The 12930-nt window shown below is 40.8% G+C and overlaps 1 protein-coding gene and 1 long non-coding RNA gene across 2 annotated transcripts; one reads left to right on the top strand and one right to left on the bottom strand.

Moving 5' to 3' along the window:
* The first annotated feature begins 3647 nt into the window (after nt 1–3647).
* Nucleotides 3648–5056, top strand: LOC103477084 (uncharacterized). The gene is made up of 2 exons (XR_535574.3): nt 3648–4424; nt 4618–5056. It is a non-coding gene; the product is annotated as an uncharacterized LOC103477084 (long non-coding RNA).
* Nucleotides 5057–7340: 2284 nt separating this feature from the next.
* On the bottom strand, nt 7341–12313 carry LOC103477083 (homeobox protein pv.1-like). Its single transcript, XM_081616631.1, has 3 exons — nt 12052–12313; nt 11737–12005; nt 7341–10165 (listed from the first exon to the last, which is right to left on the bottom strand). Exons 1-3 carry the CDS (start codon nt 12311–12313, stop codon nt 9911–9913), a joined length of 786 nt encoding a protein of 261 aa, XP_081472757.1. The 3' UTR covers nt 7341–9910.
* Between the last annotated feature and the right edge of the window lie 617 nt (nt 12314–12930).

The following is a 12930-nucleotide window of genomic DNA, read 5'->3' as shown; positions in this document are numbered from 1 at the left end:
CTTTACCTCCTGTTTGAAACATATTTCTCCAAAGCAGCAGGGGATGCATACTGCATGCATGCCACACAAATATGCTCATCAGACCATGACCAAATATAGTTTTGTGTTTGAATGGATACAGCATTATACAGACCACGTTACTCCTCGGTCAGCTGCCAAGTTTGCGACTACTGCCCCCATGGGGTGGCCTATAGAAGTTGTGTTTAAGCCAGTGGTTCTGAACCTTTTTTGAGGTACCGAACCCACCAGTTTCATATGCGCATTCACTGAACCCTTCTGTAGTGATAAATAAAATATTAATTTTTTTCCCCCCAAATTCAAGACATAGGGATGACCCAACTAGAGTCTAGTTGGGTCACTCCATGATCACTAAGTCTTCTTAAAAGGTAGAGTCTCTGAGAACAGTTCTTCAAAATATAGTCAGTGTTTTCAGCAAAGTTGAGCTGACTGTCCAGGAACGACCCAAGGTATTTAAAATCTGCCGCAGTTTCAACAGGTTGGCCATCGAGAGAAACTGGAACCACTTTAAGGTCTTGTTTAGATCAATTAATTAGCTCTACAGTCTTAAGAAAATGAAAAATTAATAATAAAAATAATAAAGACTTTGCTGTATTCTGATTTAGTAAATTATATTAGTTGTGTTACCACCCCCACGCCACTAGAGGCAGTAGCAACTACGAAAAGATGCGACTAAGGAGCAGATTTAGAAGAACACCGAAAGCTACAGAATTTGGTAAAAACTGTGAGCTTTGCTGAAGTAATTAAAGACACAAGTTCAAATCCATGCTGAGTGGAGCTCCTTCAATCAGGGCTCCTCCGCAGCTCTGATTGGCTAAGCAATGTAACGTGATCCTCTGATTGGCTAAGCAATGTAACGTGATCCTCTAATTGGCTAAGCAATGTAACGTGATCCTCTGATTGGCTAAGCAATGTAACGTGATCCTCTGATTGGCTAAGCAATGTAACGTGATCCTCTGATTGGCTAAGCAATGTAACGTGATCCTCTGATTGGCTAAGCAATGTAACGTGATCCTCTAATTGGCTAAGCAATGTAACGTGATCCTCTGATTGGCTAAGCAATGTAACGTGATCCTCTGATTGGCTAAGCAATGTAACGTGATCCTCTGATTGGCTAAGCAATGTAACGTGATCCTCTGATTGGCTAAGCAATGTAACGTGATCCTCTGATTGGCTAAGCAATGTAACGTGATCCTCTGATTGGCTAAGCAATGTAACGTGATCCTCTGATTGGCTAAGCAATGTAACGTGATCCTCTGCAGCAAGTGATGGCAAAGCGGGGCGTCATCACGACTTTACACAGTGTGTCTTTACCTCCACGGCAGAGGCTCCTCCGAACCCCTGAGACCGACTCACCGAACCCCTGGGGTTCGATCGAACCCAGGTTAAGAACCACTGGTTTAAGCTTTGTATTCCAAACATGATCGATGCCGAGTTGAAATGCAAAATGCTCGGTCATCCCAAAGCTACACGCTGAGGCAGAGGTTGTAAATATGCAGCCAGTGCAATAATGGAATCGTTTAGACTAGCGGTTCTCAACGTGGGCGGTACCGCCCCCCAGGGGGCGTTCAGAGGACGGCAGGGGGCGCTGGCGGACATTTCTACAAAAGGGGGGCGCTGGGATGCCTTTGGGGGGCGTTTGGTCGAAGGTAAACTTTACACCTTAAATCCACAACAATACCAGTTTAGACTTTGAGCAACTTGGTAAAACTGTATTGTGTAACATTAAATCATGCTTGGCTGAAACTATATCGATGGCAGCTCTTCTTCTATTCAGTGTTTGTAGCTCCGCTCCGCATCAGTTCAGCGTTACACCGGCTGATGACTCTGCTGTGATTCACTTTGTCTGATATTTATGTAGGCTACATATGTTTAGGCAGTTCTGTGATCATGTCAAAGCAGCAATTTATATTAAAACGTTTTTTTTATTTCCGTTTGAAAGCTGCCCGCTTCCATGAAAGGACAACAGAAAATCGCTCTTATAAACATGTGATTACTAAAATCACAATGCCCTCACTTTGTATCCCTCTGAAAAATGAACCCATTTAAATAAAGAAATCCCTCCCTGGGTGATACCTCGATAGAGAGCGTTCGTGTTATAGCGTTAACACGGTGCTGTAAGTGGTCCGGTAAACGGGGGTGATAGAACAACACAGCACTTTTACATTTCAATAATCAGAATACCGAAATAGTTTCCGTTGTTTTAAAAGGTTTATGTCAGTCTGCCTTTTCTCCATCGATGTTTCCCGACCGCCCTGCACATTAGGGAGTTAAAAGAAAAAAGAAAAAAAACCCGCCGCGCACTGCGCAAAACTCTGAAACACGAGAACATCTATAGATGTGAATTATGGCATAAAAACAAAGAATCGACGCTGAACAGTGAAAAAATCAACACATGATGTGAAACACATGACGATTAGGCGGCGCAGCAGGTGATGAATGAAAATTACTGATGGTCAATAGACGATCATATAAATGTAGCAACAGGAAAGAAACTAAAGTGGACATAGCAATAAACCGACAGAGAATAATATTAATCAAATGAAACTAAATGGAAATGAATGAAGAACAAAATGCAAGAATGAACTAAGAAACTAAAGTAAATACAGAGGAATAAACTGGTATGGCAAGACCTTTTGAGCAATAATTAATACAGAGGACTGTATGGCAAGAATAAACAGACACTATTTCCAGATAAAAGGTCAAATAATATTGTTGAAGTTCCATGGGCAGGGGCGCAACTACACATTATTCAGGTGGATGCGAAAACATAAATCGGTGCCCCACCCCCACCCCAAGGAGCGTAGAAACATACCTCGCCTCCCCCCCAGCCCCCCTCCTCCTGACGCCGATACGTTTAGGGCAAAACTTGCTACATTTACCCCGTTATGTGCGCGAGGTGAAGGAGCGTAAGGCGCACTGAAATGTACGGGAAAACATAATCGGTGCGCCGATTCATAATATCTACAATAATGATTAATAATAAAATAATTGTCAGTGCAAGTAGTCTACAAATTCTTTGGTGGGGGGCGGTGAGGGACCTGGATAAAGGCTAGGGGGGCGCTGGGCCGAAAAAAGTTGAGAAACACTGGTTTAGATCAAAACGACATAAAATGATGTTAAAATGGCCTAGTTAAAGTTCAAAACATAACTTTTAAAACTGACGTTCACAAATGCTCCCCATCAAATGTGGCTGAAGCTGAGCTATTTTGTAAAGAAGAACGGACCAGAACTTTAATCTGTTGATGTTTAACGCTGACAGAGACACACACGCATAAGACTTTCATCTGGAACAGGGGGGCAGCTTTTTACTATTTTATTAATTATTTCCTTCATTTAACCAAGTAAAACCCCATTGAGATCAAGATCTCATCAACAGGGACCTGCGCAGAGAAATGCAGCAGATTCTGTTCAAGATTTTAGCTTAGATGTGGATGAAATGTGTAAAAAATTACTACTTTGGCAAAGCACTGTATATATGTATTGTATTTTTACATTTTGTTCTATGTCGTCTATTTCTACAATCCATCTCAGATATTTAAACTATTTTGATGCGAATTAGGACACTATGTGCTTAAACTGAAGAACGGATTCAGCAAAGTTTTGCACTTTTTATTGAGTGTATTTTGGTTGAGTGTTAGCTAAATGGTTAACTTCTCTCCCTTTTTGCTAGTGCAGAATAAACAGTAGTCTGCTACAATCACATTAGGAAGTCTTCCGCTCTGAGCTGAATCTTTGTGAATCAGCTCTGTAGATTGCGATGTGACATGACCTCAGCTCAAGTTGAAGATAGATTATCCCTGACCAAACCTTGTGATATACGATGCCCTGCTATGAGTGGAGGAACAGAGCAGAGCAGAGCTCCATCTTCAGACGGCTGCACTGGCCTTGACTTGCCAAAACACTCCCGCTGCACCCCACGCAGTATGAGAGACTGTGCGTGCCTGTGTCAGTGTCTCACTTCTGAGAGTCCTTGTCTAGAGACCTTGAGGGCTACAAGGCATGTGTGAGTGGAGGAACGAAAGGGAGAGAAGGGAAAAAAAAAAAAAGAGCTGAACAGATAAGAAACTTTTCCAATGCAGGAACAAGTTGTGCTCAATGTTTCTCTTCTCGGCTGCCTCTGACGTCCGCAGCTTGTGTGTCAGATAGGAGATAATAACTGTAACAGCTTCATTGTTAAACTGGGAGAATAATGAGACGTTTTCTGAGGAATTTGAGCTGAAGGTAAAAGTGTAACAAGGCGAGTGTTTGCTGTTCTCCAGGTGTGCTCCCATGGCTGGAGGCAGAGGAGAGGAGGACTGCTGAGTGAGCACAGACGACTGCTAAACATCTTCAAGGTCTTTGTGAGGCATAAATGGGCAACAGGAGGTGCCTTCCCAGAGGAGACTCGTCTGGATGCTCAGGGGGTAAGTTCTCTGCACACCTCCCACTAATCATTTTCATGAAAATTGCGTGTTGAAAACTTGGGAAACTTTTGCAGCACGGTTTTATTTCAAAGCTGGATTGTTATATTCTAGAAGCATTCTGTAGCGATGTCAACCAGAGAGTGGATTTTTAATCGTTTTGCTCTTTCAACTCATTCGTGTTTCTCTATGCCAGTTTGCAGGTTTCGGCATGTTGCGGCAGGGATTGTTCCACTCGCTGTTCCTTTTTCCTATGCATATACTTCTTTGAGACATAACTTTAAAGAGGCATAAGGCATGGGAAAATGGGGCTGCAGAGGTATTCCACCCGACTCAGCTCAACCAGCAGCATTCACTCCTGCAGCCACTTTCATGAAAGCCTTCCAGCCTGACGTGAAGTTGTGGAGGAAAACGGTTCAACAGCAGCAGAAAACAGGCAAATTTAATGCATGTCTGCAATCTGTTGACTCCAATAACTGCTTTTCTTTTCTAGGAACAAGCTTTTCTTATGGCTCTGTTTGCTTTTGATCACTTATGGATGAGGAGGTGATTGTTCTGCATTCATCTTGTCTTCTGTTTGTCTCTGTCATTGTTGCTTTATTATTGTCTTAAATAAAGAACCTGCTTCTCTGAAAGTCCTCACTGATATTTTTGTTATCTTATATCTCAGTGTTTATTTTTCAGTATTGGTGGTGGTTCACTAGGTAATGTTTTGGGCAACTCTGAAGAGCAATGATGCTCAGAAAATGTCCTCAGTATTGCTGCTTTAAACCAATAAAAAACAGCAGTTTTAACCCCATTAGACAGTATTTTTATATTCATTGTTATTTTTAAATAAAAATACTAAGTATTTAGATCCCAATAGAGGTTTAGTGGACAGTCAAATGTTGTGGAAAATGGTTTGCTGATGTTGAAATGACAGCAATAATTGGCAGTAAGAAAAAAATTGACAATAAATCAATACAATTGTTAAAATTAATTTAGAAAATAGTTTTTATAAGGGGGGTTCAAAGTGATTTAAAAGGAGAAAAACACCTCACAAAACATTAACTGACTAAACATAGAAAATAAATAACACATACAAAAAATATAAGAGGATTAAAAAGAAAACAGAGTTGTGTAATTTTAGTAAACTTAGCTGAAACATGAAATAATATATACTGCTCAAAAAAATAAAGGGAACTCTTAAACAACACAATATAACCAGTTTGATTTCACAGAAGTTTGATTTACTTAGAGTTATATTGTGTTGTTTAAGTGTTCCCTTTATTTTTTTGAGCAGTGTATATATTTGTGATAAAATTTGAAATAAAGGTAAATTCAACACAAACAGACGCTGAGGTTGTAATTAAAATAGGCAATGACAAAAATTAGAAATAAATGAATGTCAGCTAAAACCAAGACTAATAAGATTCATCTTTTGTTTGTGTAAATTAATAATAATAATACTAAACTCATCCAAGCTGCCCTCAGGTCTTCAGTAAGACTCCGCTGTGACTAACACTGTGAGGGCCGAGAGGATAGAAGCTCATCTGGTTCAGTGAGTCGACAAAAAGCATAAAAACAAGAAAGAGCTCATTAAAATAGTCATGAAGCACGGCTGAAAGGTCATGGGGTCATGGGGGCTTGATAAGAAAAGAAAACAAATTAGTAATCTGAGTATTAATTAGATTTTAACAAAAAGAATAATAAAGTAGGGCATCATGCATCCTCAGTCATCATTTGAAGACAATCATAGAGTGAAACTGAAAGAAATCATTTTTTGGGATACAAAACAAACTTATAGATATCTGAAATATAAGTTATGGAAAGAAAAGCTACAAATATTGAAGAATCTGGTAAATATTTCTCAGTAAAACGTTTTGAAGAAGAGTTTGGATATTTATAAATGAAAACTATAAATGAAACTTTGCAGTTTACCTTTTAGTTTAAAATATTGAAGTGGTTAAGATCTTTTTGATGATTAAATCATGTTTATTTGATTGCATTTAGTTAACAACTTGAATCTAATTATGTGTTGTTTATTTTATTTCTATCCAAAGTTTAGTAGTTGGGGGTGGGGCTATCTAATCCTCAGTTCCTCTTCATTTTTAATTGATTGACTCTCCTATTTATTAGTTTTTTTGAGCAATAATTAACTGTTGATTGATTAAATCATTGTTAGTTTTAGTGTTAGAGGTTTAATTTTTTTTCTTTTTCCACATCAGCCCATCTGTTTTAAACTCTGTAAAGCATTTAAGTGTTACATTTAGATGCTTTACAAATAAAACCTTTGCTCACTGACTTAAGTATTGTTGAACATTAAAAAGAAAATTACACAAGTTTCAAAAGACATGTAAGCTCATGTATTTTGTTACATGAGCTATGAGCTATACATGTAATATATTTTTGAATGTCTCATCTCCCGTCAAAAAACAAAAACAAAAAACAAGGAATTAAGAAATGTCAGAAGGTTGGTGCTGGTGGACACGTAATCAGATGTAATCTGATTACTTACATGATCAGAAGCAGCTTTTTGCTTTTCTGAAGCTGAGAAAACAGGGACAGAAGTTTGGCAGAGTGACCGCACCCCTCACTTATTTAGCTCAGGTCAGAGAGGCGATATGCGCCTCCGGCAGACTGGAGGGCGCCATCCCTCTGTGGCTTCCAGGGAAGTGCGAAGTCTTCAGTGGTCACACAATAGAAACTCACTGATCTCGCTGTTATTTTAGCCTTTGATCTCACATTCAAGATGCAAATTGCCACGCAGTGGAAGGAGAGCAGAGCTGGAGAAATTCGCCTGCAGCATTTGGAGGCTTTCAGGTCTGTCAAGGTGGCGACTGTTTGCCAGTTCAGATTTTATTAACGCGTTGCCATTTCACCCTGATTTATGTTCATTTCATATAAAAACGTTGGTGCCCATGTTATTAACCAGAGAGTTATTAATGTAAAGAGTGAGAGGGCGGGTTGGGTGCGAGACAGGCGGGAGACGCGGGAGCACGACGCGGTTCTCCGGGAGCTGTCCGCTCAGCAGGGTGCTGAAGCGGGAACAAAGATCATCCCGGCGAGCTTCCGTTTCAGTTTCATCATCTGAATGTGGAAGCGTGTTTAAAAATGCAAGATACAGACACCAGAGAACTGAAGAGCCGGGTTAGGAAGAAACTTAAAGTCCCAAACTCAAACTTTGTGAGATAAAAAGGTTTAAGAAAAGTGAACTTACAACCAGGCTTCGTGCTTCCTGCCGGTGTTTCTGCAGAGTTGAGTCTGGTTCTCGTGTCCCCTCATCTCTCTCTCTACCGGGCCAACCAGAGGCGCAGCCACTGTTGTCAGAGAAAGCAGAACTAATTCATTTACTCCAAATCAATCCGCACACAAAAGCTCTGATTGATCCAGCCACTAGAGACAACGTTTATCAGCTAACTGACTGTCAGCCCGAGGTCAGGGAGCACTGGCTCACCCAGCAGCGCCCTGTGTGCAGTTATCTCAGAATATTCTGGAAAGCGCAGGAATCCACCTTGATGCTCTGAAGCATTTGTCTGAATGTGAGCGGCAGCGCCACGCTTCTCTGTTTACATATGCAAAGAGGCCCGAGCAGAGCGATGGAAACTGGCTGGAGTTTTTCTCACCTTCTCGACGCCAGTGAGTCTGAGTATCAGTTGGGTGGGATCTCAGACTGAATACTGTCTGCATAGATGGATTGAAAGCTACCTGTCGGTCAGTTAGCTTTAGAATCCTACAAATTCGCAAGAAACCACGTTTTTTTTTTTTTTTCTCTCCCGCAAAACCGGCTTTTGTGTTATCACCCGGTTGGACTGAGCTGAAAATGTTCTCTAGAATTAGAGACTTCCATGCTGTAGCAAATGAAAGCGCCCAGCTGTGTGTCCGTCAGCCAACCTGGAGGTGAAACCTTTGTTATGTTGTGATGAGGAGGGTCAGAAAACAATGATGGAAAGTGAGAATAAAGTTCCTTCTGGTCTTTGTTTAGCTCTAAGAACAAGAGGTTTGCCTCAGGGGAGCTAATCCCCATCACTCCGCCCAGGGTACACTGCTATGCAAAAGTATACACACCCTTTGCACTTTTGCATGTTTTGGTCACTTTACAAACATACTGAGATACGAAACGTAACAGACCAACACAGAGTAGTGCAAAAGCAGGAGGTGGAGCGAAAGGGAACTTTACAAAAGTTCAGTTAATTTGGTTAAAATTCAGCTGAGAGCTTATATATGCATGTAAATTCTGAAGTTTTGTCCCTGATTCTCAATCAAATGTAAGTCTGTACTTTGACTAGACCATTGTAACACATGAATGTGTTTTGCTCTGAGCCTTGACTAAGTTCAGGTCAACCAGAAACTCGGGTCTTATTCAGAACCATATCAGGTTTTCTTCTGAGTTTTCCTGTCGGTTTCGGTGATTGGCTGCGTCTCGTTAAACCTGTTTGGGGTCATATTCTTTTTGTTTTCAGCTGACGGATCAAACGGTGACCCCCGTGAAATTTTCAAAGCTATTTTATAACCTAACCAAGCTTCACGCTTTATCCCTGACCTCTTTTGTTTGCTCAGAAATGTTTTCTAATAAACCTCTGACGCCTTCAAAGAACATCTACTTTTTATTGGTCTATTCAATAAAATCCCCCAGAAAAAGTAATAAAGTTAGTGGCTGTAAGATGAAAAATGTGAAAACAGGAAGTAACTGTTTGGCACAGCCAGGAAACTTATAATAAAACCTGTCACTTGTATTATCTAATCAGGTAAACTAAATGTTTGACCCCATGACTGATAATTTCTCACTGGTTTGTGATGTCAAGTTTGTTTTTCTGTCCGAGAATCTCAGCAGCTAATCGGCTGTTTTATTGAAGGTTGCAGACTCTGTATAGATCTCCTCAGGTCACATCCTCTGGTCAAACAACATGCCAGACTCTCTGGAGCCAGGTCTGGGGACTCCTGTGGTAAATGTAAACTCATCAATGAGCGGCTTAATTAGGCCTAATTGTCAAGCATGATCTCCCAGTTAGCAGCTCTTTGAAGTGCAGGAATGGGGACAAACAAGCCTGGTGTTTGTCCCCATTCTCACTTTTTGTTGACAAGGTAATAAAACCTAATTGATCCTGTTTACATTGAGTAATCCACTCTGGTTTCATTTATTGTTGACATTTTGGAACTGGGACTGAATCAAGAGATCCATACAGTGAGAACCTTTAGTCGTCTTTATCAGCGGTTTCTTCACCTTCCCTTTAAGATGAAAAACAGGACGATCCATCCATGTGAAGCTGATACTGCAATAAAGATTATATCATCAACTTTATCTGTCAGATGAAGCTGCTGTGATAAAACGCAAAAGTAAACACCATAATCACTGCTTCAATAAAAAAGAAATAACTTTATCCAATAATTATAAATAGATATCTTTGTAATTATAAAAAAAATTTGTACAAAATTCTCACAAATCGGATTACACATTCTGGAATCATAAGTGTCTGTGTCGAAATGAAGAGTCTCTTGTGGGAGTTTGCTCAGTAGAAATGTGGATGCCGCATCATGAGCGGAGGCGTGGGGTGAGGACTCAGCGGCTGCGTCAGGACCATCTGCGGGAGGGGCAGCGGGTAAAGGCCGCGGCCGGACGGGGTGTAGTGGGCCTGGTGCGCGGCCACGGGGTGGTACTGAACCGGGTGCAGAGGGCGGAAGGACACCGACGGGACCTGGGGGGCGAGGTAGTCCTGGACTTCCCGTTTCAGCTTCATCCGCCTGTTCTGGAACCAAGTCCTGACCTGCAGGAGAAGCAAAGGTTTGAATTTATCATCCAGGGCGCTTTACTGGGGAAACTAATCCACCTTCCTCATTAATTATCCTATTATACACGCTGTGTTTGCATTTTACCAGGCACGTGCAGACGGGGGGGAGCAAGGGGGCTTGAGCACCTGCCCCTTTTGCTCTTTGCCCCCAAGTGCCCTTTTGGTCAAATTTTTATTTATTTATTTTTTTGGTATTATTATTTTCTAAGCCCTCTTCTGACACATAATAATATGTATTAAAATATTTGTTGTTGTTTTTTTGTACAACATAATAAGCCCTCGGGTCACCTTGTTACCTTTGACCTTTTGTCCGTGACGTATGATGCAATTGCCTCTCGCACAGTAAGATATGGCGGCTAACTGGAGCTCAACGTAGCGAACGTTCCAGATTACAGAAAAGTTTTTGGTGGATTAAAAAAACAAACATTTTTGGTGAATAAAGTGGAGTAGACTTGCTACTTGTCAGATTACGGAAAATGTTGAACATTGTATCGGAGTCGCGGTTTAAGCAGAGAGGTAATGAAATACAACAGACACTGACAGGCCTCTGCGTCTGGTTCGCAGAGTATGAAGTAAAAACATTTTCCCAATTATTCAATGAAAAAAAAAAAACTAACCTCAGTTAAGTAAAATAAAATTGTAAACTAAACTTTTGGAATTGTAATGATTTCTTTATTTTTTAAACAAAAAGTTTTCTTTGAAAAACTTTTTTTTTAAATTAAATAACTAATTTTTGTCTTGTGAACTTAAAATGTTATTTGCCAAACATAAACTTTTATTTGCACACATCATAAATATTTTGTCGCGATTTGTGGCCCCGCCCACAACGTCATGTGAGAATCACAAGCAAAACTTTGAGTCACAAACAAACAAAAACTTAGAATAGTAAGAAGATTTCTGACATGCGCAAATAAGTTTGTTTTGCAAATAAGTTTTTCACTTCATGAGATAAAAATGTGTGATTTTAATTTTAAAAAAAAAGTTTTTTAAGCAAAACTCAGTAGGCTTTTCTCAAGGTGACATGCATTAACAATTCAAAATTTTTTTTTTCCTTTTTTCTGCAGTTCCATATTAAAGTTTGATGCAGCTCTGCTTCGCTGAATGGACCGTCTTCATGTCCACTGCAACTGCAGCAAACAGGCAGCTCTTTTTATAGAATACAATAAACTTAAAGGTATAGTATTTTGCCCTTGTTTATATTTTTAATAGTGTAATTCTGTAAAGACAAAATATGTCTGGTGGTCCAGCTATGATTTACATATTTTGCTAAATTGCGTGTTTGAATATTGTCATAGTTTTCTATAACAAAATAGACCCGCAGAAATAAATTACTAATAAAATATCTTACATATGCATAGTGTTATGCTCTATATAGAGATTTTCCTTAGCTTTGATTGTATATATCACAATTTTGTAATTTATCATTGTTTATTAAACTCTGAAAGCTGAGTGGCTTTATTCATATTCTGTCCCAGAATGCGGTCAGAGGTGCCCTTTTTTTTGAGCACCTGGCCCTTTAGTGGCCTCTACGCGGCCCTGCATTTTACCTGAGTTTCTGTGAGGTCCAGCTTCTGTGCCGTCTTCACCCTCTCCCCTGCGTCCAGGTATTTGTGTTTGCTGAAGATCTTCTCCAGCCTGCTGATCTGCTCCGGAGTGAACTTTGTGCGCACGCGGCGCAGCGGCCCGTCTTTTTCCGCCTCATTCCCTTCATCTACGGACGGAATCGAGGAGGATTCCGCTTCGCTTTCGTACCCGGAGGAATACCCGCTCACTTCAGAAACACAAAACAGAATAAAAACAGTTACAAATCTGGAACCTTTGCCAAAAAACATAAAAAAATATTAATTGATTCAGAAGCTTACTTGGCGAGGAAAAGTCTGCTGGATGTAACAGCGAGCCAACGCGGGACCTCTGCGGTTCTCTGACCTCATCTGACCCTCCCTGCTTAGTGGCCTTTGACTGCTTGGATTTTGGCTGCAGGTAACCTTTGCCAAACATTGGTGCGCTAGGCTGCACCATGCAGAGGACATGAGGTCTGTGCGCAGTGGAAGCTCTTTGACCCTGCGTCGCCGCGCCGCCGCTGTGGCTCTGCGCCAACCAGTCAACGGAAAAGTACTTCACCATATCTACGATGCTGCTGCTCAGTGGCCTGCAAATCCACCAAATGTCACAAGGGAGCGTGTTGTGGCCTGCAGCCAAAGTTTTATAGCCACTCGCTTCAATTTGCATATGTAGAGCCCCTTGTTAACGCCCGATCGATCCCGATGATTGGGGGATAATGGCTCGTTATTGAAGTCTTTACATATCCTGTGACCGTGTGAAGACAGGCGCCGCCGCGTCTGTCCGGCTGGAGTTCCAGAGGACAGGATTTACAGACTCTGTCTCACTGAATATAATTATCCTCTCACTGAGGCAGCTGTTCTTGAAAGGTTACAAATTTGGACGTTTACTTTCCACAAGCTCCCACTTTGACCAGGCATTTTACACTTTGTGCACTAGAAAAAACTAACATGAAGGGATTAAGCTGTCGCCATTAAAATGACTGAAACATGTGTCACTCGTTCAGATTGCAACACTCACTTGCCGCAGGCTTCCACTTTAGCCTGCACTGTAAAACCAGACTGTTAGTCTCAATCAGTGAAATTTGGTTTTGGGCAGATTTCATTCAGAAATGTAACAGTTCAAAGACTCTTTAAAACATTTAATTTCCACTCATTTTCTAAATGTAATTATTTTATTTT

Source organism: Poecilia reticulata, chromosome 15, assembly GCF_904066995.2.
Source record: "Poecilia reticulata chromosome 15, P_reticulata-male-v2, whole genome shotgun sequence".
Classification (NCBI taxonomy): domain Eukaryota; kingdom Metazoa; phylum Chordata; class Actinopteri; order Cyprinodontiformes; family Poeciliidae; genus Poecilia; species Poecilia reticulata.
The sequence above is the reverse complement of the archived record's forward strand: the minus strand, read 5'-3'. Positions and strand labels throughout refer to the sequence as shown.